The sequence below is a fragment of the Halichoeres trimaculatus genome, unplaced genomic scaffold (assembly GCF_033239565.1).
Source record: "Halichoeres trimaculatus isolate MK-OKI-2021-1 unplaced genomic scaffold, fHalTri1.1 fHalTri1_scaffold_1, whole genome shotgun sequence".
NCBI lineage: Eukaryota > Metazoa > Chordata > Actinopteri > Labriformes > Labridae > Halichoeres > Halichoeres trimaculatus.
In genome coordinates, this window is record NW_027437179.1 from 5,559,347 (window position 1) to 5,585,449 (window position 26,103).

The 26,103-nt window shown below is 42.6% G+C and overlaps 2 protein-coding genes across 4 annotated transcripts in view; both read right to left on the reverse strand.

Moving 5' to 3' along the window:
- Nucleotides 1-4,400, reverse strand: part of kcnq2b (potassium voltage-gated channel, KQT-like subfamily, member 2b) — a 29,568-nt gene extending 25,168 nt beyond the window's left edge. Inside the window, exons 1-2 of one of the 3 annotated variants that reach the window (XM_074674179.1) lie at nt 3,362-4,400; nt 2,533-2,686 (exon numbers count right to left, since the gene is read on the reverse strand). In XM_074674179.1, the coding sequence (XP_074530280.1) occupies nt 2,533-2,686; nt 3,362-3,494 (287 nt within the window). In that variant the 5' untranslated portion in view covers nt 3,495-4,400. The remainder of the gene's footprint in view (nt 1-2,532; nt 2,687-3,361) is intronic. The other 2 variants (XM_074674188.1, XM_074674196.1) reach the window with 2 other exon arrangements.
- Nucleotides 4,401-5,177: 777 nt separating this feature from the next.
- Nucleotides 5,178-24,328, reverse strand: ralgapb (Ral GTPase activating protein non-catalytic subunit beta). Its single transcript, XM_074693143.1, is given in 32 exon segments — nt 5,178-5,601; nt 6,029-6,168; nt 6,258-6,312; nt 9,132-9,234; nt 9,314-9,411; nt 9,498-9,649; nt 9,681-9,838; nt 9,916-10,074; nt 10,163-10,351; nt 11,821-11,979; nt 12,228-12,331; nt 12,450-12,619; nt 12,711-12,859; nt 13,096-13,278; nt 13,418-13,548; nt 13,683-13,737; nt 13,893-13,954; nt 16,423-16,558; nt 16,649-16,763; nt 16,911-17,078; nt 17,232-17,361; nt 17,446-17,611; nt 19,571-19,725; nt 19,824-19,871; nt 20,000-20,044; nt 20,228-20,278; nt 20,855-20,994; nt 21,082-21,213; nt 21,304-21,490; nt 21,773-21,939; nt 22,013-22,215; nt 24,173-24,328. Coding segments are annotated over 32 exon segments (4,239 nt in total). The 3' UTR covers nt 5,178-5,428.
- Between the last annotated feature and the right edge of the window lie 1,775 nt (nt 24,329-26,103).

Genomic DNA, 26,103 nt, shown 5'->3' on the forward strand with positions numbered 1-26,103 from the left:
GAAGGAGGTTTAAAAACTGCTGCGTCTTCCTTAATTCCCTCTGAGTAGTTGTTATTTGACCCTGGTGGAGAAGCTATCTGAGCAACATGCTAACTTTAACATGCTAATATCATGACCACTGACTATGCTAATGTTGACAAGGTATTTCAGCTTCTCTCTGTCTTATACTAAGACAGATGTATACACAGATAACAACGTAGATAGTCAGGTGACTCACTAAGTTAAAAGTATAAACAGATAGGGAGAAAGATTAGTGGACACACACACACACACACACACACACACACACACACACACACACACACACACACACACACAGGTGTATAAGTAGACGTCAGGTGTAAAATCAATCAGAAATCCAGAGGTGTGCGGAGTTAAACAGCGTAGGGATGGTGAGTACTGGTATTGGTATCAAGTATGGGGTTGATATGGTCCTTTTTTAAAAGTATCCATACTCTCGAATGCTGCAGCCAATACTTAGGGCAAAAAAAATCTTAGTCTAGCAAGTCCTCCCCCTCAGTAGCTGCCGCTACATTGCTGCAGTTTAACACCATGGCAAAGATTGTTCAGACAACATGAATGAACCAGGGAGAGTTAACTGTTAAACTGTTTTATTTTGCTCTCCAGTTTATTTAAAAAAATGCTTTAACTCTGACAGATGTTAGTTTTATTTTGCACTTTTGTTGATTTATTAACAACAAATCTTAAACTCAAAGAGAGTTGTTTGTGTTTTATTTTGTACTTACTGGCAGAGTGACTGTGCTGCTTTTAATCAAATGATGTGTCACAGTGAATTTGAATAAGATTTTAAAAAGTACTCATAGTATCGGTACTCAGTATCGGTAAGTACTCAAGAGGGTGTACTCGTAACGGTATCAGTCTAGAAAAAGAGGTAACATCCCTAAAACAGATGGTGGAGGAGTACGCAGAAAGGCGGATAGAGGGACATTAGAGCCCAACATATCCCATATTCATTTGCGCGCCAGTTGAAACAGAGTGCTAACACACTATTAGATGATAGCATTGAGTTTCAACACAATAACAAGCTTCAAAACTGTTATTAAAAAAAAAAAAAAAAAAAAACACTGTGATCCTTGAGATTTTTTTTGAGAAGATGAGGATGTTTGTTCTATTGACGTGAAGTTAGCAGTGTCAGATAGATAGCCACATTAACCAGCTAGCAACTTATAACTAGGTGAATGGTCAGTGCAATGAGATGCCAGTATTCAGTAGGGATGAACAATTAATCAAATCTAAACCGACATCGCAATGTAATAGGATGCAATTTTCAAATCGCAAAGGCTGCAATTTTTTTTTTAAAGTTTTAGAGTGCATTTTAAAAGAGCAATCCAAAAGTTTGCTTGTTTTAGTAATTGAGCCAAAACTTTTTTATTTACATTTCTGCCCTTTAGTTTGTGTTTTAATACTGATGAGAGATCAGTAAGATTCTGATACATTTGGTATTTATGTTCACACAGTGTTTCTTTTTCATTTTGTAAAACACTGCATTCCACATGTTGACATATTTCAATGGTTAAGCCAGAGATTTGGTCTTATGCACATTTTTTTCACTTTATTTAGTGTGAGACTCATAGAGGAGAGGATTCATATTTACTTTTAAGATTATTATTCATACTAAGCCTCTTGTTCTGCTTGAAGTTCAATCAATCAGCCAATATTCTCCTGTGATTGTAAAAGTTAAATACGTTGATCATATCAATTCATGCATCGATTCATCTCATTACAGGAAAGGCTTGTTTATATGTTGACAGTATCCTTTGTTGTGTTGGTCATACTGTAGAACAATTTATTGCTTGTGTAAAATAAATAATGTAGAGGACAAACACCCCCCAAAAGTCGCATGCTAAATCGCAGTCGCAATATTGGACCAAAATAATTTCAATTAGATTATTTTCCAAAATCGTTCAGCTCTAGTATTTAGGTCGTAACAGCTGATGACGTAAACAAAGAATCCTCCGTAGACTAAACCGTCTCACCTCAGATCTTGTGTGGACCGGCCTTTGTGAACCACACAGGCTACAGATCAAAATCCTAATCTATGGGATTGGGACTCATTGTGTATGTGTTGCCTGGGAAGTGACTGAGCTAACAAGCTAAATGAACTGATAATTAAACTGCCACAATAACATCTCCATAATTACTGAGGCGCAGTGTGAGAAAAGCTGGATGTGGACTAGCTGCCTACGCCTGTGAGTCTGAGTACAGGGCATTAAAACCATTTCCTAAAGTGGGTCTTGTTTTAGGCTTCTGAGGATATCTAGAGTCGCCTGTAGACTGACATCCAATGGGCAGACCCAGCTCGGCGTTAAGGAGTGACTTGTTTGTTGCGACGTCTTGTAGAAAATACTTTTAAGCCTTAAAATAAAGTCTACATTCAAAGATTTGTTAACATATCTGGGGATCTATTCACACTTCCATCCACAAGTTTTCCTACTGAGGAGTTCCACAGAACACAGCCTGAGAGGTGTGGAGTCAGACAGGTGTATGTACAGGTGTGTGGGCGATATTTACACGTATGCGTGGTAAATGAAGGCCCATCCTCGTGGCCTCTCCAGCACATTATAGAGGAAGTTCTGCAGCCGCCTGTAGAGAGCGTTTCTCTTCGGAGGTTTCTTTCCCCCTGAGACACTGGTCCGCTGACGCCGAGGCCCCCCCTCCTCACCACCTGAGAGCACAGGTGACGTTCAGTCATTAACAACTTTTACAACATGAATTTATCCTGTAACAAAGGGTGACAACTGACGTACTGTTAAACTTCAGTAACTGTTTTTTTAATCATTTTGGTGATTTTCTTAGACGCTTTCTTACATTTCTGGTTTACACCACCCAGGATCACTGCAGTGTGTTTAAGATCCTCTTAACGCTTCATGTAAATATTTAATATATCCACGTTCACTTTAATGAAGGTAAATAACCTAATGGCCCTTAACGTGTCTCCAGCAGACGCGTTTAAAAGCCATCAACCAATCACATTTCAGCATCAGTCTGACCTGTTTAATAAATGTTTGAACACACTGTACCAAACCTGCAGCTCAGGGTGAGAGTCTGTCTGCTGATCTGAGATCTGACCTGAGACCAGGACCAGGTTTGGCTCTCACCTGTCCGTCAGATCACCAGTAGCTTGTCTGCTGAAAACATGAGCAGCATCACTGAACACAATGTATTACACACACACACACACACACACACACACACACACACACACACACACACACACACACACACACACACACACACACACACACAGAAACAAACATGCCCATACAGACGCATAAACAAAGCCTGGCGCGTGCCTCCTCGGCGCTCAGGTAATCACGGCTCACGCGCCGCTCTTGTTTACCTGCTATGAGCAGAGCTCCATCCCGGCTGGACTCGGTGCCCCCGGCCTCCAAACCCACAAAGCCGACCTTAAGCTTCTTCTGGTCGGCCTGTGGTCCGGGGAACACCCCGCCGTTCCGGGATTTCTGCACCATGACGGAGAGACGCGACCCGCACCGACCTGCCGATTTACTCCCAGCCCGCGGACAGAGCTCCGAGGCCGGCCAGGCACGGCGGGAGCATCGCTGCTGCGGGGCGGAGGAGAGATGAAGAGAGGAGAAGAGAGGAAGAGGGGAGCAGGAGAGAGGGATGAAGAGACCCGCAGAGAGACAGTCCGGCTGCAGATTGGCTGATCAGCAGTTTTTTTCTCCCTACAGCGACTTCCCGCAGAAAAAGGATACGGAATGACGTCAGAGGTGCTATTGATCACGCTCTCAGATAAAAACTCCTGATCAGATGATCAGTTAAGTGACCATGAGGCAGAAAAATGAGAAAGAGACAAAGCACTGTGTGTGTCAGTGAGTGTGCGTGCGTGTGTGTGGACTGTCATCTTTAAGCGTTACCACGGAAACCAGAATATATGATGGAGGTAACCACGGCAACCGGAGGAGAGGCAGGTCCAGCTAAACAACAAGAAACACAAAACAGCAGGGGGAGGGGGGTAAAGAGAGGGGTGGAGAGGGGAGAGGGAGGAGTAAAATTAAGGAAAGGAGAAAAGAGGAGGAGAGGAGATGTGAGAGGAGAGGGAGGAGTATGGGAAAAGAAAGGAGGAGAAGAGATGAGAGCAGATGGAGGAATGAAAAGAGGAAAGAGGGACAGAGAGGTATGGAGGAGAGGGAAGAAAAGGGAGGAAAAATTAGACAAGAGGAGTGATAGAGAGATAGTAGGTAGAGTAGGAGAGAGGAAAAGGAAAGGAGGGAAGGAGGTGGAGATGATAGGATGAGGGTGAGGGGGGTAGGAGATAGAAGAATATAGAAAGAAGGAAGAGAGGGTGAGGAAAAGAAAGGAGAAAAGGGTGAGAAGGAATTTGGGAAGAGGAGGGGGAATAGAGGTTAAGAGGGTTGAAGAAAAAAGAGAAAATGAAGAGAGGAGGGGAGGGAGAGAGAGAAGGAGACAGAAAGCAGCAGTGAGGAGTGAGGACAGATGGAGAGATGGGTAGGAGGGAAAGAAGGAAAGAATGAGAGAGGAGAAGGGGGGGACTGAAAGTAAGAAAAGAGAGAAGGTGAAAGGAAAGAAAGAGAGATGGAGACAAAGGACAGGAAAGAAGGAGGACAGGGAGCAGGAGAATATGAGTCAAAGGGTAAAAGAAGAAGAGGTGTAATAACCCAAAGAGTTGTGACATCACAAGAGGGGGCAATTTTGATTGGTTATTAAAATGATTTATAAATTGACCTATTCCTGTTCAGAAACATGGACACAGCACGTTTCATCACTTTCTGTTCATGATATATACAGGTGACATCATGGCTCAGGTGACATCATTTATCAGGTGACATCATAGCTCAGGTGACATCATTTATCAAAAGACATCATCATGAAAATCCTACACAGAGAACACTGATCATTTGAGTAACAAGAACTAAAACAAGTGATTTAAAGTTGATTTTCATTTAAATATTTTTTAACATGAAATTTCTCCAACACACATAAATTAAATTACATTGAATCGAGTAAAAAATTGAATCATTAACAAGAAGTTTGTGTAGAAAAAAAAAATAAAAAGAGACAAAAAGTTGAGAAATGTTTGTCACAATTTTAGTTTTTCATAAGCAACCTCATCTCCTCTTTCTAAATGTAAAATTTTTAGAAAGACACAGCTCCTTTACTGGCATATTCTGAAATCAGATTGAGAGTTTCTCTAGTTTCCACATTAATCAGTCAATTCTGTTTGTGAAAAATTACAAAACATCACATTTTCTACATTACCAGTGTATTCAGAGGATAACCAGGATTTAAATCTTCTTTAAAGCAGCGTCAAACATACAATCAGTGAAAAAATCAGCTCAGATGTTTTTGTTTGTTCAACTCAAATTAAACAGTTTTTGAAATTATGACCATGTTGATTCAGAAGGGTCAAAGGTCAGGATAGTTAGGGGTCCTGGAAGAGTGCCGAGTAGAAGGCGGGTTCAGAGCAGCGGCTGTGGTATCGAGTGATGATGTCACTGATCACCTGCTTCCTTCTTACACGTGGCGGAGGGGCGGAGTCACTCTCCAGCCGCCGTCGATGGCTGCAGTTAATCAGAGTTTCTCTGACCAAGAAACCTGGAGACAGGTGACAGAGAATGAATGAAACACTCTAAATAAGCTCAGATATTACCAGTTTTTCAATGGAAGTGTTTCCACTTCTTTTAGCAGACAGCCTCTAGTGGACAATCAGTGAACTGCAGATTTTAGTGCTTCCCTGTTGGTTTCATTTCTCAAGCCTGGAGGTTGCTGCTTGGTGAAATGTTTTTCAAACAATGACTTAAAATTTGTTTTGACGCAAAAAAACACAACACCAATTCTTTAGGCTAATTTGGATGCTATAGCTATAACATGGTTAGTGTTTAAGCAATAAAAGTTTGAAACAAACACTAAAGGTTTTAGCTTTTTATGCCAGTTACTGTCATAAAAAAACACAGATAAACACATGAACTCAGTTTATATTTCCAACACGTTTAAAGTCAGATTGTTTACAGTACTGACTTACCCAGAGACCTCTTGCTGACTACGCTCCCGTTGACCAATGGGATGACCACACTGAACTTGCTGGTGAGGTTTCCGTGAAAACAGATCCGGTAGAGTCCAGATTTTAGAGGGTGGATGAAGATGAGCTGGAGGTTTGACACACTGACACAGAGACAAACAAGAAGCTGTCGCAGATCAGGTGCGATTTTGTTAATCTGATGAAAACTGTTGTGTGACTGTTGTTGTTTTACCTCATTGGTGTTTCAGTCTTTATCTCTAACAGCAGATCAGACGCAGGGAAACTCTCTGAAAGGCACAGACACAGATCCAGTCCTCATTAATAAAATAAATCAAACTTCAAACTCTCTTTGTTTCAGAGGGATCAAAGCCAAGATACTGAACTTCAGACCCCAGCTTCTACCTTAATATGCTGAGTTTTACATCATCATCTGCTGAGCTAAACTGGTAACGACTCAATCGCAGAACATAAAAATAAAAAGGATGGTTTTTTTTATTTACAACAATTGTCATATTTCAGAGATCACTCCCGGGGACTATCGTCTCTCTGAGGATTACAATCATCCAATTTTATAAGACTACTTCCTCTCAGAAAACCATTAGCTTCCTAGCACGATTGTCTGAATCAAAGAAAATTAAATAAAAGAAACAGGTAAAGGGGCTGTGAGGAGTTTGAAAGTGAGCTTGAAAAAGTCTCCCTTCTAGATATAAACCTGATCTGAATCCACACTTTAACACAAGATTATCAGCAGCAATATTTCAGGTTGCAGGTTACTCCGAAATTCTACTTCTTAGCTTCCCGATTGGGTCGAGCAGGACCAGACTGATTTATGACAAGTCAAAGTCTCTATGACAACACCACGCCAGCTAATGAAGTTTAGTAGTGAGAAGAGAGATCTGTGTTTTTCTTTGCTGAAAATGATTTCTGTGATTAATTTTGTAGTGATGGTGGACACTGGAGCCTAACTGTCAGACAGAAAAAGGACAGAAGAGCAGAAGAAAGATAAACAGGAGAGAGATAGAGCACAAGTTACAGGGTTATTAACCTGTAGCTCGGGCTGTATCACTCTATAACACAGGAGCTAATCTGTTTGTGCTAATGTTGACTCCAACCCACAGTCAGCAGTTATTCTGCAGTGGTCTGTTCAAACTTGAGAGTCTATCAATAAAATGAAGAGTGAGGTTACGTTAGCTCTGCTTGGTAGATGACTGACAGGACGTAACCAGGATTAACAATCAGCTCGTCATCAAGCTCTGCTCGAGCTTGATAACGAGCCATTCATTTGAATCAGGTGTGCTGGAGTAGGGTAACATCTAAAACATGCAGGGCAGGGGGGCCCCAGGACCGGAATTGAGAAACACTGGCCTACAGATACATCAGAGTACCCGGCTGCTGATAGCAAAATGTTGTCTTGAACAAAGAAAATCTGTTCCTATCCAATCTACATTTGATTCCAAAAGAAACACATGCCTCCAAAAAGTAATATACAATATTGCGCGTGAGATTTATGGCCACAAGGTGGCGAGGGAGTGCAAATAAAACAGATACTCCTCATAGAATATTTGACACAGATAACGCATCTAATACCAATACAATATTATAAAAAGTAATAGGAGATAAAGAAAATTACATTGAAAAATTTGTTTTTTCTTCTTTTCTGAAAAACTTTGACTTAGGTGATAATGCTATGAGGCTAATTAAATAGTGTTTGAAGCACGAGTGGACAGAAACATTGAACATTCACGATTGTTACCTAATATCTATGTTTAAAACATGGGAGAGCTGCTTTATAGCGCCCCCCCCAAAAAATTAAATACTGCAGCACTTCTAGCTATACTTAACTTCTATGCATGAAGTCTGTTTAGCGTTTGTACTTTGCTGAAAACTACAAAAAAAGCCATCACTGTTACATTTTTTTTTTATTTTTTTTTTTTTTCCGTTGCTAGGCGCTACCCAAGTAGCTGCCTGTTGCAGCAGCTCTCTCGTCTATGTCTGTTTCTTGTAATTTTTTGTCTCTTTTTCGTCATCTTTGTATTTGGAGTGAATCATTGCTTTGTATGGTTCATTGTCGGTCACGGACACCAAACTTTTTGTGGCTTCGGCGATATTTTTTACTACTTTTCTCCTGTGTTTGTCTGGAGATCCTACATGTAACCATGGCTGCATTGTTTACATGCAAAATTAGCTGTTAGCAGCCTGTAGCATGTCAATGCTAACTAGTGTAGGGCTTGATGATTTCCCTCGAGCTGAGGAGGTGGAGGTGAGGACGACGTGCTGATTCTCGGGTGTGAGCTGGGAGGTGACGACGTGGACCTGTCCTTCCATCCATCGTTGTTGGGAACGTGGGATCTAGCCCCGAGGGATGGACGAGCTAGCTGTGCTAACCCAGCGGCATCATGCTGTTCACGGACGTGGCTGACGGAGCTGACATCGGACGCCGGCGCCACATTGGAGGAGCTTCGCCTGCTGTGAGCAGACAGGATCCAGGAGACAGAGACTGAACAGACTTCTGGGGAGGCTTAGTCCTGGACCCTGTGGAGGTGGAGACTGGCTGGGCTGGAGAGTGGTGGACGAGTGGTGGACGGGATGTCGTCATCTAATGTCTTATGGACTTTTTTGCACTTTCTATACTCTTTCTTACTTTTGTTTTTTTAAATTCTGCGGTGACTCCTGAATTTCCCCTCGGGGATAAATAAAGTATTTTCTATTCTATTCTATTCTATTAAAATCCCAGCAGGAGGTCCAGAAATTTGAGTGGAATGCCAGTTTTTGCTGAATTCTTGAATTTACACAGTGCAAAATTGAACAAAGTTGTAAAGCAAAAATTATAAAATGTTGTTGAGTTAACAATTTGCTAAAAGTTGATTTACATGATTTCAAGGATGCAGTTAAACTAATTTTATTTAAAAGAACTTAAGTTATTTTGTAAGTGCATGACTGTAGGGATATCATCATCGTATGCGATTAACTTGTATGGTTTGTTTATTCAGCTAATGGAAACTTTGTGAACCACCATTCAGAGAGTTAAGAACAAGAAACCACAGTGAGAATAAAGCTCTAACACTGCCAACATCAAAACACTTAGTATTAATAAACCATGAGTTACCAATGTCCTCAAAGCGTTCGACCCATACGATCAGGAGTTTGGACTCAGAGCCCGCAATCGATGACACAGACGGGAAAGACTTCATTTCTTCTACAGGGGAATTCTGGAGGAGCGAGAGAGTCTGGTCAGAGATGGGAAGATAATAAATCTAATAAAAAAGCTTTTACCATTAAAGTCTGTACCCCTGGCTGAAGGGAGCTCTGGCTGAGCCCAAAAAGACTGAGCAGGTTCGGCTCAGTTGATGTGTTCACATCTCCAGGACTCTTTGACCGAACTGTCCCTGAAAACAAACAATAAAAGACAAATCCTCCAGTGACGTCATGACTGTGTCGATTATATGACTGTAATGATCTCTGTGTCACTCACTGTGTGGGGAAGGTGATGAAGGTGATGATGGTGGTGATGATGATGGGACGATGAAGGTGATTTCTGTTAGAGCGTCTGCATACTTCAAGACGAGTTTCTCTCCGTTGAACACGCCACCTCCACTGTCACCGAGCACAGCAGGGAATTCTGGGAAAATCATTAATGCAGTTCAGAAAAAGTGACCTCGGGTAACCTCTGACTCAACTCACTGACCAATCAGAACCCTGACCTGCACAATGTGACACCTGTCGATGCCCCACCCCCACAGGCCAACCAAGAGACAACAGGAAGTCCAGGAAGTGAGGTGAGACGCTGCTGCTGGACTCTACATTATGTAGGATCTACAATGAGACAGGACAGACAGGTGAGTGTGACGTCCTCTGTTCACAGACAGGTGAGACAGACAGGTGAGACAGACCTCAGCAGCTGTCTTCTGTCCTGCTCTCATGTAGAAAACAAAAGCAGAATCACAGTTTCTGGATGGCAGGCGATCCAAACGTCTCAGATCCTCTGAGAAACCTGGAAGAGACGAGTCCAGAGACAGCAGCTCAGGTGAGACACCTCCGGGGCCCGAGTCCTGCAGAGACCCAGGTGAGAGGAAGACAGGTGAGACAGATAAAGACAGAATCAATGAATCAATAAATCAATAAATTGGTCTTTAGTACCCTCAGGGTCTCTGGTGTCAGCAGGCCCAGGTGAGACAGGAACATCCGTGCGGTCTGGAACTTGGTTGGGGGTGTCGGGGGCTTACAGGAAGCTGGGTTTACAGCTGGCTGTCCGCTCACCTGAGGCCGAGACTCCACCTGTCTGCACCTTTTCAATGCTGCTCGCACACACTCCAGCTGCTTCTGCATCTGACAGAGGTGGAGCACACACACCTGGAGCTATACTGGCTACACACACTAACACCTGCACCACACCTGACAGCTTTCTGACTATTAGAGGAGATAGCTGTGTAAATGGATGGATGGATGGATGGATAGATAGATGGAAGGATGAATGGATTAATTACTCGAGCACACAGTCTATAACCAAGTATCTGAACATCTGCTGAAAAACAACCCGATCAATCTGGCTTCAGGTGTGACCACTCCACTGAGACTGCACTCCTGTCAGTCACAGAATCACTGCCACTGGCTCAAGCTGCCGGTCAGTCCTCTGTCCTACTACTACTGGACTTGTCTGCTGCTTTTGACACATTAAACCATCAAATCCTCCTCTTCACACTCTCTGAACTTGGCATCTCAGATCCTTCAGAGTGTCATGGCGAGGAGAAGTGTCTAAATCACATGGCTTATCAGCAGGGGTACCCCAGGGCTCAGTGCTTGGTCCCCTACTCTTTTCCTTATACACTACCTCACTTGGTGCAGTGATCCGCTCTCATGGCTTCTCCTACCACTGCTATGCTGACGACACTCAGCTTTTCCTGACTTTTCCTTCTGATGACACAACTGTCTCGGCTCGGATAACAGTGTGTCTGGCTGATATCTCCACATGGATGAAGGAATGCCACCTTCAGCTAAATCTGTCCAAAACTGCTTGTCCCTCGGTTCAACTACTGATCAATGTCCTGCTTAATTCCAATCAACTTGTGCCACAAACTCTGCCAGAAATCTGAGTGTCATGATTGATGACCAGCAGTCCTCTGAGGTTCATGTGGCCTCAATTTCAAGGTCTTGTCAATATTCCCTCTATAACATCAGGAGGCCCTGGTGATATCACAAATTGACTCCTGCAGCTCCCTCCTCGTGTACATTTAAACCTCTGCAAACTACCCAGAATGCAGCAGCACGTCTGGTCTTTAACCAGCCCAAAACAGCACACGTCACCCAGCTTCACTGGCTTCCAGTAGCAGCTTTGATCAATTTCAAAGCTCTTCTTCTGGCTTACAAAACATTGACAAGAACAGCTCCTCCCCTGGTGCTCCCAGTCCAGCGCGGCTCCAAATCTCAAGCCAGACTCTTCTCCTCTGTTGTGTCCAAATGGTGGAATGAATTACCTAAGTCAATACAATCCGCAGAGTCCCTTTCTACTTAGAGAGATGTCTGAAAACTCATCTGTTCAGGGAACACTTAGGCCCTTAATCTGACCCTTCTCCTCTTTGTCCTCAGGGGTAGAATCAGTCAGAAGGGTCAGATTAAAGGCCTTGTGAATTTTCAGCACTAATTACTGAATGTTGTTGAGGGTTGAAGTATATTGTTGCAGTAATTAACTGTGGTTATTGGATCCACTGAGACCTCTGAATCCTTTCAAACTTCAAAAAACACATTTTTCAGGGTTCAGCTTGAATATAAGAGCAGTACACCTTGTTCCAGGTTCTTACCTCTTTGGTGACGGTTTGATGCAGATCTGGAATACTTAGATCTGCCTTCACTGTATAAACTGTGTCAATGCTTTCAGACAGCAGCTGGTGTTTGACATTGCATCGTATCCCAGCATCCTCCTGTGCTGCACTGCTGGGTTCTGGGCTCACAGTTTTCTGCTGCAGATAATCAAAGACAAACAGAGACGCTAAAACTTTTCATCATTTTTCCTTCAATAAATTAACTCAAGTTGTTTCAGTAGTTTCTTGTCCTCTTGCTTCTGTTGCTGTCTCAGAGCTGGGCTGGAAAAAAATGATGCTGTTTTTCTACAAACTGTCAAAGCTTTGAGCTGAAACACAAGGTGAGGATACAATTCACACTTTGATTCACACGTCTTGAGCAGTATGTGTAAATCTGAGGAGGTCACCTGGGTGTGAGTTCTTTCTTCTCTGGGCTGCAGGTGGTGCTGTAGAGTCCAGGTGTGACATCCTGACGGTCCTCTGATCAGAACTGTGAGCGAGGGATTTGGATCTACACACACCAGAGGTAAAATGAGACATTAATGTTTGTGTCTGTGAAAGCTGAAAGTAGATTTCTAAAGTCTGTCCTGACCTTTCTGTTTTTTATTGTGCCAAGCTTCTGGTCTCACCTGGTTCAGATCTTTGTGGGTGTTCCAGAAAAGCCAGGATCACTGAGCCGTCAACCACAAAGTATCTGAACTTTTTCACGCTGCCATCACTGGAGGGGGAGCGACCAATCAGAGCATCCTCATCCACCGGGGCCCCGAGGAAAGGGAAGGCCCCTGAAATCTGCATCACACTGAGACGTGAGGACAGGTGTTAGACCTGACAGACACACAAGCCAAGCACATCCAGGTCTGAATCTTTACAGGTGTGTTTGTTTTGCTCACCAGCTCAGTGTGGCCTCAGCTGCCTCCTTCACCCTCAGAGACACCGGGTTCAAGTCCTTCTCCTCCTTACACCTCATTTCCTGTTCCTGTCTGGACTTACTGCCTGAAATACCCAACTCCACAATCTCCAGGACCTCCAGCAGACTCTCCTGAAAATACAAACAAGTCATCGTTCTTACATGATGTCACTCACTTATGGACACGCCCCCCTGGCAGGCGAGAAAGGCTTCCTCTGGTCACACACAATGAGGGAGGAGCAGGTATTGGACTGTCAGGGGACCTGTTGTCCCTGTATGAATGTCTTTTAGCTGTTTCTCTCCATCATGTCACCTGTGTGTGTGTGAACATGCTTTGCTCCACCATTGGTTACCTGTCTCCTGGTTACCTGGTTGTGGAGCATGGCTGGGTGTTGAGTCAACCAGACGTTCAGACAGTAGAAAGCAGCGACGATGATGGAGTGCAGATCTCTGGAGTGAAGTGGAGGAGGACGACTGCACTGATACACGATGTACCCACAGATCAACCCCAGCGCTCGCCTCCGCTCATTCTCCTCCACGCTCACCTCCACCTGCACGACCACAGGGGGGCGTCAGAGACAGGAGCAGGCATTACAGTGTAAATCTGTGAGTGTGTGTGTGTGTGTGTGTGTGTGTGTGTGTGTGTGTGTGTGTGTGTGTGTGTGTGTGTGTGTGTGTGTGTATGTGCACCTTGGCCAGTCCTCCCAGTACTTCCAGTACTGACAGACAAAGTGTTGAGTCATTCCTCCACTGAGCCGACAGACGCTGAGTCAGCAGGCGAACAAACTGAACCCAGAGGATCCCCGCTGAGTCCGAGTGGACTGTGGGCGAGCACGACAGCATAGTAACACACACACACACACACACATACACAAAGAGAGAAACAGTCAAACATATAAACTTATGGGCAGTTACGACTCAGTCCCTGGTAAAGTAAACCACCATGGTTCAGTACCGTTTCCTCTGGTCCGTTTGTTTGGGCTGCCTCCTCGATGATGGGACTCTGTTTTCTGTCGACAGGTCGATACAGATACTTTAATTTTGTTAATAACAAACCTAAATAAGAATAAATCATTAATACCTGATATATATATTACCTTCAGCCTAGTGTTTAATGCTACTTTTACCATATTCAGCAGACTGGGTTAGATGTTTGAGTACTGACCTGCTGGGTTTGTCCGGCCGCCTCCAACAGAGCCGAGTCCTGGACCAGATTCAACATGGCCGCTACAAAAAACACCAGATCATCATTCAGGCTTTGACTCTCCTCTTCTCTCTGGTCAGTGAATCTGTAAAATGTTAGCACTAATACAGCCACACTCCCACAGGGTCACGTCTTCAGTAATGTGCAGCTTTTGGTTCCACATTAAAAGTTTGTAACGTCCTGGTAGAGAAGTTTTACTGCGTTCAGTAGTCACCGAATTGAAATATCACAGTTGAAAATTGTTCACTTTTGAGGACAGCTTAGATTCAAACACACAGATCAGTATGGCAGCTTGACAGCTCCTGTTAGAATAACAGTGCCTTCAATGGGATCATGTTTACTGTGTTGACAAGAAGTGACTGAATAGATGTCCCCTTATCACACATTTATTACAGTTTAAAGGGGCTGTGAGGAGTTTGAAAGTGATCTTGAAAAAGTCTCTCTTTTAGATATATGCCTGAACCAAGGTTAAAATAGTTTTGGATTTGTAATTATAGTTTAGTTTTAATTAGTTTTGGAGCGGGCATTCTGTTTTTTATTTAGTTTATAATTTTTGCAACAAGGCTTAGTTTTAGTTTAGTTTTAGTTTAGTGTAGTTTTAGTTTAGTTTTAGTTTAGGTATATATTTTGTATATTTTGTAATACAGTTTATTTTCCAGTTCAACATAGTGCTCACTGCTCAGTCAATGCTGATACTGAACTGTTGGCTGCTGCCTTAAACACATGAAAATAATATAAACCTAATATAAAAATATAAACATAAATTATATAAAACAATGTTAACATGAATTAAATAAAAATAATAAAAACATAAATTATATAAAACAATATAACATGAGCTTTGATAATTATAAACTTGGACTCTATAACAATAAAGTCAGACTCACATGAAATTAAACTGTTACAGATGCTCTGATTCATTGCTCCACTATGTTTGGTCTCAGCACAGCGCACAGCCAGTCAGTGCAGTAAACAAGCACGACCCAGTACGTCCCTGTGATGGTGCTGTACGGCGCTGACAACTACCGAAAACTGTCATAAAATTGGTTGGGAAAATGTGTCAGATTAATTCAAATCCTAAAGGCTATTAATATTGTCGACCATAACTAAGGACATTTTGTCTTTAATTTTGGTTAGTTTCAGTTAGTTTTGTGAACACAAGATACAGTTCTAGTTTACTTATTGTTTTTGTTTTCTTTTCTAGTTTTTATTAGTTTGAGTTAACTGCAATGTATTTTAAATTTTATTTTTCGTTTTTAGTTTCGTTTTAGATAACTATTATAACCTTGGCCAGAACAATCTACAATTTAAGGTAAGATTATCAGCACCAATATAGGCTCTTCCTACATGCTACCTTTAAGCTTTCCAACTGAGTTGAGCAGGACACCATGTTGGCTGACAAAGTTTAGTAGTGAGAAGAGAGATCTGTGTTTTTCTCTGCCGAAAACCATTTCTGTGATTAATTTTGTAGTGATGGTGGACGCAGGAGCTTAACTGTCAGACAGAAAAAGGACAGAAGAGCTGAAGAAAGATAAACAGGAGAGAGATAGAGCACAAGCCAAAGGCTAACACAGGAGCTAAACTGTTAGTGCTAATGTTTATTCCAACCCACAGTCAGCAGTTATTCTGCAGTGGTCTGTTCAAACTTGAGAGTCTATCAATAAAATGAAGAGTGAGGTGACATTAGCTCTGATTGGTAGACGACTGGTAGGACATAACCAGGATTCACTAACGTTACACATTACAGACACGTCTCTATATGAAGCTCAGACTGTCATCTGAGCTTCATATAAACAGCTACTCAACTACAGACAAACTGACAGAGCTTACTTGTTGTCACATTTTAAACAACAGCGCTGCATAATTTTTGATAAATGCCTTATCTCACTGCATTGCATCTGGTAACATGATATCATTTAGAGGGAAAATTTGTTTCGATCTCCATTTAAAAAAAAATTGGTTGGTTGTTATGTCACTGACAGGATCTGTAGCTGGAGAAGTCTTGTTAGCCAAACGTTAGCAAGAGCACCTCAGTTTGGTCAACATTAGCCACCTGAGGGAGACCAAAAGGAGCCAAGGCAAGAGTAAAAGTGATTTCTAACTTTTTTGTCTTTCATTGTGACCCTCTGCAGAAATAAAAATAATCATTTTATCTTCCACATAAAAACCAAGGAGGATGATGGTTGAATTTTTGGCCTCTGTGTTGGATCTCTGTCTCTATCACTTCAAGTCCAGGGCTCTTAAGGAACTAACTGCCTGATTTTCATGCAATCCAAACTCTTGCTCAAACACTAAGTTAAAAGAAATATATAAATTATACACTACATACACACATATATGAGCTGAGACATATAGATTAAGGCTGATTAGAGATGAATTATTTATATGTACAAGTATTTTATATTTGGGTCCAGCTTTGTAACTTAGAAAAAGTGCATGAATTAAGAAAAATATAACACTCTAAAGCAGAGTGCAGCAGCATGAGACTCACAGAGGATGATCTGTGTGTTAAAGGTGTCGATCTCCGTCTGCAGAGCCCCCATCAGGACACTGATGAGGCGGGGCTTCAGGGACAGGAAGCTGACTGCTGTGATGTCATCACTGCTGAGCCGCCTGTCTGTTATCACCTGAACACACACACAAAGTAAATTCAAACCATGACCATCCTGTGCTGTCAGCCCTGTACAGGTGTGTGTAGGTGTTGAGTCAGAGCTCACCTGTGATTGGACTGAGGGGAAGTGCAGAGGAAGAGGCAGCAGGGACAGGAGGATGAGGATTGAGGCCCGCCTCAGATCCACCGGGTTCAAAAACCCCTTAAACCTCAGCAGCTCCCTGAGAAGTACAGACACAGACAGAGAACAGTTATTACCTGCTGTCACACCTTCCTCTACCTGCAGGGGGCTGTGTCTCCTCATACACACACCTATCCACACACAGGTTTCAGACCTGACACCCTCAGCCCAGTGTGTGCCCGTCTACCTGTCCAGCAGCACGTTCTCCAAAGCGCAGATGAAGGTGGTGAGCAGCACGTTGACTCCTCTCAGGTCACAGCAGAACAGACAGGTGGAGTTCAGGAGGATGGAGGCGAGGACAGGCGGACACGCCTCCTCAGGTACCTGCAGACTCTGCTGGAGAACCAGGTAGAACCTGAAGGAGGCACAGAGGAGCAAGCTGTTTGGGACTGGACTAAATTTCAAAGACAAACAAATACATGAGCACCTGAAGACCTGTGGTCAGAAGGACACCTGGCTGATTAGGACACCTGTAGACAGGTACCTGTGCAGAATGAGATAAATGTACCTGGACAGGTAGACCGGCAGGATGTCCTCTGCAGTTTTCTTACAGGTGAAGATCCTGCAGAGCGTCCCACAGGCCTCAGCCCGACCCGCCGCCCACTGCTCTGACATCACAGTGACATCACTCTGATCACCTAGAGCGGACACACAGACAGTTGATCAGGTGGGTTCACACCTGAAACACGACATGGAGGATAAAACACCTGAGCTCTACTGACCAGGTAGACCAGGGTCTCTGCTGACCAGAGCAGCATCAAACAGCCAGGAGCCAAACAGGTGGAGCAGAGAGTCCACTTTACACCTGAGGGGGGAGGGAGAGGGTCGGGGGGAGGAGTACAGAGGGAGACAGGTGGGAGCCCTCCAGGTATTAGGGGATGAAGACACCTGAGGGAAGAGAGAAAAAATGAATCTTGAAATCATTACAAACCAAAACAAACATACAAAGACAAGAAGGGTAGACTCCTGTGGACTTAGACGAGAAGTGAAAGTTTACCTGAACAGGTAAGAAGACATAAAGCCGGACAGTTAAAGATTCAGTAACTTGCACGGGTATAGAGGTGTGTACTAAGGCAGGTAATAAGCAAAACAAAGCAAAGAGAAGTATAAAACTTGGACATGTAAAGCAACATTTACCTGCACAGGTACAGAGCTTGTATCTGGAGACGTTCTCAGAGATGCAGCCGGACACACAAAGACACACAGCTAATGCTAAGACAGGTGAAGACTCATGTACCTGAGCAGGTAAAGACACATGTACACATGCTGGTGATGAAAGATGTAGAAGAACAGGTAAAGAGAGAGCACCTGGACAGGTAGAGAGAGGTTCACTGAGAGAGTAGAAAGAGTCATTCAGTGTACAGGCAGACAGGACCACCTGCACAGGTATCCAGTCATGTGACTGAGTCATTCTATAATCAGGGGTACATTTCATATCCATGGGGTATACTTATCAGTTTTACTAAATATAAATTTCAAGTAATGACCAATTTTACAGAGGGTCATTTGATGATATTTCACTTTCATTTAAAACAGAAAGTTAAGAGGTTCAATAAATTATTTAGCTAAAAAGGAAATCACATATTGAAATTTGCAGTTTTTGTGCTGTCTGATTTCTCAAATGTCAAGTTTGCTCTTCAATTTAACACTGCATACATGTTTGTGTTTATTACTTTCAGCATTATTTGTTTGAAATAATCGTTAAAACACAACAAAGGTGTTTTAAAAAAACTAGTTAAATAATTAATTTAGATAAAATAATTCATTTTGTGTGTGTCTGGGAAATCTGCATCAACTGTGTTACCCATCAAAAAAAAAAACCTAGAAATCACCGGTGGTTTGCTCCAGAGTCACATGACTTAGACCAGTTTAGGTCCCATACTCTTTGGTGGGAACCTTGAAGAAAGTGTGTCATGTTTCAGCTCCTCCTCATCAATATTTCATCAGAATGATTGTCTGTACATGGGGCGCATTAACTGTTCATCAACTGTGTTACCAACATTTTCTGCTGTTCTTACTATAGATGTTATAAAGACCAAACTGTGAAGAAAAGGAGCAGAAATATGAGCTGATGGAGGTCAGGTGGTGCCATGTTCAAGATCTGCAGTTAGTACAGGGGACAGAAATGGAGGAAATCTCAACTGTGTTAGCATCAATGAATGAAGAGTTGTAGAGACAGGTTTCTCTCTTCTTGTCCTGTCAGCTGGGAAACTGGGATTTTTGTGCCATAATTCTTTTAAATTTTGTCTGAAATAAATGATGAGGGACATTTCTAGGGAGCATAGTCTGACATAGATGTGCTGAATAACTCTAAATTCAGGATAAAATTGATTTATGAGGAAAAAGTAGTCACAACTTTGTCCAAAAGACAGCTGACGAAAATATTTTTTATTACTTAAATAATTAAGAATTCAAGCTTATCTTGCCAAATAATGAGTTTAGTACATTCTAGGTATATACTTTCCAATCAAACCAAATATGAAGCAAAAAAAGAACTGATTTTTTTCACTTTTGTGTATACCTGAAATGTTCCCCTAATTATAGAATCACTCACCTGTTCAGGTAAAGACAGATAAGACACGTTTGAGACATGGAGCTGGACAGATGAAGGGAGAATTACACTGACAGTCAAAGAGACATATTCCCATGCAGGTGTAAGAAGCTATGTGGCAACCTGGAAAGATACAAATAGCTGCACAGGTAAAGAAACCTTGCCCAGGACAGGTGCAGGGGCATCGAGCTGGAGAGAAAGGAAACGGTTTCTACACTGGAGAAGAGACACATTCTGGGACATCTGGAACATCAACCTGCCAAAGTACCTGGGCAGGTAAAAAGAAAGTGACGTACCATTGGAGGTTTGCCCGTAGCTTTGGATACATTGACAGCTTTAAGTCGTTTGAGGTGTGCAGGAGGGGAGTTGTTGGAGGAGGGCGGGGCACTGGGCACGCTCAGTACGTTCACAGGATTGGGCGGAGCACTGCCAGAGCGAGGGCGAGACAGACCTGCTGAGAGCAGAGATCAAGTGAACTGACAGGTTCTCTTTACAGGCATCAATACCGCCAATCACATCAGGGGAGAGCAGCGGGTGGGCGGGGCTTACCATAGGAAGGGAGGCGGTCTCTGAAGGGGCTCTTGGTCACAGAAACGCCTTGATGGGCATGAGTTAAAAAGCAAACAGTATTTATGTTTTTGGATTCATTTATTCATTAATTAAATAAAGAAAGTACACTTTAATAAATCAGTGATCAAATAAAACCAAAGGGTTGATCTGTTTACCGATGGAGGGCAGCCGGTCTCTGAAATGAGTCCTCGACGTTATCCCTGCAGAAAAACAATCAGACATCATATATGGAGCGTGTAACCCTGTGTGTTATTCTGTGTGTTATTGTGTGTGTTATTGTGTGTGTGTGTGTGTGTGTGTGTGTGTGTGTGTGTGTGTGTGTGTGTGTGTGTGTGTGTGTGTGTGTGTGTGTGTGTGTGTGTGTGTGTGTGTGATGAGTTTACCAGCTGGTGACAGCAGCTGCTCTGTTGGCTCTTTGTTGACCACAGCTACACCTGCAGGGACATGAGGTAAAGTAAGCTGCTACTCCAAGACCAGTTTAAAAAGCATCAGGCTGGAACGTGTAGCTATGATTTCTACTGCAGTTTTCTGGTGGTCTTTATTACACACTGTTTCCTTATTTCCTCTTGTGTGTTTTGTTTCGTTTTTAAAACTAAGTGTGCGACCTCTGATATCCTGATAGGTATCTGTAAAATGATCTGTAACATTGACATGGTTTTGGTATGTCACTGATAAGTGTTTAGTCGAAAAATAATATTAAAATTATTATTTCAGCCTCTTTCAGAAACACGTTGTTTCAGCTACTGTTTCTTTAAGGCTTCTCACTCCACCTCCTTTCATCTGATTGGCTGGCCCTCTGGAGGCCTGTTGGGGGGTAGACCTTGGTGTTTGAGGCCCTGCCCCTCAAACATGAACCAGTTATAAGATCCTTATATGATTACCTCATCATTTCATAAATTCCTGTTAAGATCTCATGTATTTTTGATCAGTTTACAGGAAGATTCAAGGATTTCTACAACATATGGAAATGTAGGGGTTTGGGAATCAGGTGGGGTCAGAGGTCAATGTACCCAGAAAAGCGTCAACCAGTGAGCTGACTCCTCTCATGGCTCTGAAGTAGATGTTTGGCAGCTGACTGTCTCTCAAAGTCTCCTCCAGAGAGGACGGAGGTGAACCAGCACCCGGAAGGTGTCTGATGTCCACTGGGTTACTGAAACAAAAACAATATTTAACTGTCTCATTAATGATTTATTCATGTCTAACTTTTTCTTCAGAGTCTTAAAAAAAAAACTGTTACCTGAGCAGGTGTAAGAACCTGAACCAGGTCTGAGAGACTCGCTCATCATCCATGTCAGCAGAGATCAGAGCTGCGTCTTCATCCGGGACTTTAAACGGAGGGAAGGACGGCCCGAACCTCAGCAGCAACAACCTGAAGACAAACACACAAACAGAAACATTAACAACGAGAGAGGCACAGGGAGCACTGCAGCTGTACCTGTTCACCTGTTCACCTGCTCACCTGGAGGTCAGAGCTGAGACGACTCGGATCCACTGCTCCACCACAGCTGGCTGATGTCTCCAGCCGCTCAACATCTGTCTGCCCGTCTGCCACAAGGAGCGAGACGGGAAACAACGAGAGCAAGACAGCAACCAGACTTCAAAGAGAACCTCCATCGACAGCTCACACAGCTGATCTGATACAGCGCCTGCAGAGAGATAGACAGGTGAGGAGCAGACAGGTGAGGGAAAGACAGGTGAGGAGCAGACAGGTGTGGGGCAGACATGTGAGAGACAGACAGGTGAGGGATAGACAGGTGTGGGGCAGACATGTGAGAGACAGACAGGTGAGGGATAGACAGGTGAGGGACAGACATGTGAGGGGCAGACAGGTGAGAGACAGACTGGTGGGACACAGACAGACTGCTCCGTAGAAACATACGTGGAACGGACTCGTTCAGAAATGAAAATGGGCGGAGCCACTGACTAACCAGCAGGGGTGGGCGGGGCCAGCATGGTGTGGTTGATGCGGAGCAGGAAGTGCAGCAGAGTCTCCCAGGTCTCTCTATTCATCACAGCGCTCTCTCTAGCCAATGACTGAACTGCACACAACACCTGCTGGCAGAGAGACAGGTAGACCAAGCTCACCTGGTCTGACCTGAGGGAGAGACAGGGGCAAAGAAGTAAACCTCCACCATAACCCTGAACTTTCTGTGTTTGTGTGGGCTCACCTGGGCTGGAACAGGCTGTACAGGTGTCTGAGGATCTTCTGGACGTACAGGTTGGGCTCTTTAATGATTGGTGGAGGGATGGAGTCTTTCTGGGAAACCAGTGCCATCAGCCAATCAGTGTAGACGTCCACGCAGTGTCTGACTGTCTCTCCGTCTAACGGCAGAGTCAAACCGTAACACAACACCTCCATCGTCCACTTCACCTGAAAATACACACACACAGTCCACCTGCACCTGTCACATCGTCTCTGTCAGGCAGCTGTAGAATCAGTTTTACTTTAGACTTACTTCAGAGAAGGGATGGGTACCTTTCACATTTGAAACCATACAATACCGATGCCCGGTACCTGGCAATCGCTACAGATACTCGATGGTTCCAATTTTGGGGATTTTTTTGTGTTTTTGTGATACAAAAATATCAATTTGTTTAATAATAAAATCTAAAAAAATAAATTTAACATTTTTATTCTTCAGTATATAACCTTGTAATGCAGTGTTCATGTCCAGCATGGAAAATCGTCTGATCTTCTTCTCCCTCACAGTCACAAGGATGCATTTAAGTACCTAAACACGGTACCTTTTGGTTTTACGTGAATCAGCACCCGGTACTTTTGACAGAACGCGGTCCGTAACCATAAAAGCACCTAATGCGGTACCCATCCCTACTTCAGAGTACAGCTAGAGAGAACTACAGTGATTAAATTAAAGAAAAACACGGACTTATGGCTTCAGTGTTTTTGTAATTTAACTGTCAGGCTCTATCCTTTATTTAGCAAAAAATATGTTCGAAAAAAACAACAGTTCATTAAACGTTAGTGCTTCTTATCCAGTAATCCCAGTTCCCCTGTTTGTGTTGGTTTACACTGCACACCTGCCACTACCAATATGGCAGAAACAGCAGCCAGATAACACAGTCAGTGCAGTTCCATATAATTGTGTTAATCTTTGGTGTTATGGTGAGTGTTATGGAAATTTTTTAAATGCTAACCCAGAGACAACAGCTAGCATTCCACTACTGTTTAGCTTACAATACCTCAGCAGGCAATTATTTGATAGTTTCATAGTTTTACATGGAGCTGTGGAAAAGCTTTTTAATGTTAACCTCTAGAATAGCTAATGTTAGCATCCAACACCGTTTGGGGCCAAAATAAGTACATTCCTAAGGGGCAAGTAAAATTACTGTTGTGTTTCTTTTTGTGCATCTTCAAAGCCAAAACCTGAGATTGAAGCCGTGTTTCAAAACTTTTCTTACAAATCTGACTTTGAAGTCAGAAGTTAAAAAAAATCCCAAAATTTATTTTTTGTTTTTGTTATTGGGCTAGCCTCCCCCCAAAAAAACTTTGAGTAAGCCCTGTCTCCTCTCTTAAGACTACGTTTAGTAATATTACGTTTTGAGAATTTTGCACGTTTACATTTTGAAAAAATTAAATGCTAATTGTTGAATTTATAATTTAGCAGTTGGTTCTTGATTTCATTGTTGGTTGATACGTTTTCAAAGACCCTCACTAAAAACAACAAATTTCTGTGTTTTGCATCAATCCAGAAATAAAGCGACAACCTATGGTCTTAGAATTTGAAACCTATGCTTAAATGTTAGAAGCTAGGAGATTTTAACCTGAATAGATATGTTATTTTTTCTATCAGTATACACTGTAGAGGGGAGAACTTTTCATTTCATTATTTTTTAAGTTATTAAAGTTACGTTTTACCCATGTAAGGGTGTGGCTGACTTGAGAGACAAGTGGGCACCCTGTAGTGTCTGCAAAGAAGCTAAAAACCCTCCTCTTTACCTAACACTAATACGCCCCCTACTCTTTAAACTCAAAACAAAAACGACCTATTGGACAATGAAAAGTGAGTTAAAGGTGTGATTGTGAACTAGCTCCCCCGACTAACTGACTGCATCAAACGTCCTCCAGGTGTAGACTGACCTGTGAGACTGAACTGCTGCTGACCTCTGTGTTAACTTACAGTTTTGTCCTCTCTCAGTGTTTTAAATAAAGAACTCATTTAACAGTGTCCCCTGAGCGGGTCAATGATTTTTAAACTCCACTGCAGCTGAACACAGATTACACATCAACACTTAATGTTTGTGTGCAGTTTCCATGGAGGTTACACAAACACACACTCTCACTAAAACACAAACACACAATCACACACTTGGCTGTCAGTGCGGAGGAGGCTGCGGGTGTCGGGGTTTCCCAGGCCAGCTCTCAGGGGTTTCACCAAAGCCACAGCGACATCTTTCCCCACACTGGGCGGGAAACAAGCAAGAACGCTCACGTGACCCCGCCCACTGGACAGTGATTGGTCCATTCCAGCCAATCACTGCTCACCTAAGTAAAACATTCATAAACAGAGAAATAACTAAAAAAGTAAAGGTTTGTTTCTGCCAATGATCAAAGTTTCACGCATTCTAGATAACTTTAAAGGGTCACTCCACTGAATTATTTTGTGTTTTAAAGTATTTTTGTCTTTTTTTATCCTCAGTCCAAGACGACAGGTCATTTCAGACCTACTCATGTATTTGTTGATAAATCTAAGTCTTGGGACAGGTCAATATTCAATCAATATTTGAGCCAGTAATAGTTATTAGGTATTATCTGATTGGATTGGATATAAAGAAACATTCCTGACAGTTCATTCTAAAAAATAAATAAGTGAATACTATGAAAATGCATTTGATCTTTACAAGAGCAACAGGATAAAAATAAGAAAAGCACAATTCCCCCACTCTAAAGACCTCATATTCAGGCCAATACAGTATTGTAGACTACTCTAACACCACACATAGTGTGACCTGTCACCTTAGGACAGAGTTATCTTGCAGGCGTTGCTTTAATAACATTGATTCTTTATCTGCTGTAATGACTTTGACATTAATCCTGCAGAACCTGTTTATTCATGTGTATTTACTCTGACGTGTCACACCTTCTCCTCAAACCTACGGCAGCGTGTTTTAATATTTCATTATATTCATCTCATACAGTGACACCAGTGCTATCTGTTTAGCAGTAGGTAAACATAACACCCAGACTGATTAACACAGCTGGACTTTAACAGAAGCTGCTGTGAATATATTTACAATTTAACTAGCACTATGGATACCTTACTCTAGCACTTTCAGATTATCTACATATTTTTTTAGTTTTCTTTGATAAGGCGTGAAAGTCTGCAGATTAGGATCTTTGATTCACAGATTTTGTCTGTAAAGTTGTGAGGACGTAGGATTGGCCATGCAGTTTGACCCTGCAGACAAAAGATTGCTATGCAGCTTTTTTTTATGTACAATAAAAATCTAAATTTGAAGACAGGAGAAAAAGCTACACATTACTCCTCCAAGTGACACAAGACACGCTGATAACCATCTTCATATGTGTTATAGTCAATCTATAATGATGTGATTAATTCGCTGTTTAAGCCTCCTAATGTTTTTAATTTCCAAATATTTAAAAGTTTTATTTATCTGACCTCTATTCATTCATAATTTTTGTACATGAGGTCAGTATTTGCAGTCTGAAGCATGACAAACAGTCACCGTTACAATCTCAGCTGTATGTGTCTCTAATGTCAGACTGATTTAACTCGACAGAATGAATCGATAAGTCCTACCTGCACAGGTGAGTCCAGGTGAGCTAAAATGCTAACACAGACACTTACAGTGAAAACAGTCAGGTCACTCTGAATGTCACAACTCAAAACTCACCTGCTCCTGCTGCTGTGTTCAGGGACGGCTGGGATTCTTCACGCCTTGTATCTGAGCACCAGTTTAACCAGGAGCTGTGTCATCTTCTCCCTGAGCTGTGACTGCCAGGCACATTAAACTAATGTGTACAGACACTCTGATACAGTTTACTGTCAATAAACAGACTGGACCAGTTTGAGCCTATCAGTCCAACCCTCAGAAAGAAACAATAACATCAGTCCTGGTTTCTGCTAACAGCCGTAACGGTGTCTGGGTCAAGTTGTTCCAGAAGTTTCATCTTGATATGAGTGACTCACATCTGTAAATCCACCTTTTATTGGTGGATTTACAGATCAAACCAGGATGGGATCAAAACATGGACAGAGCAGCAACTCCCAGAAAAGTA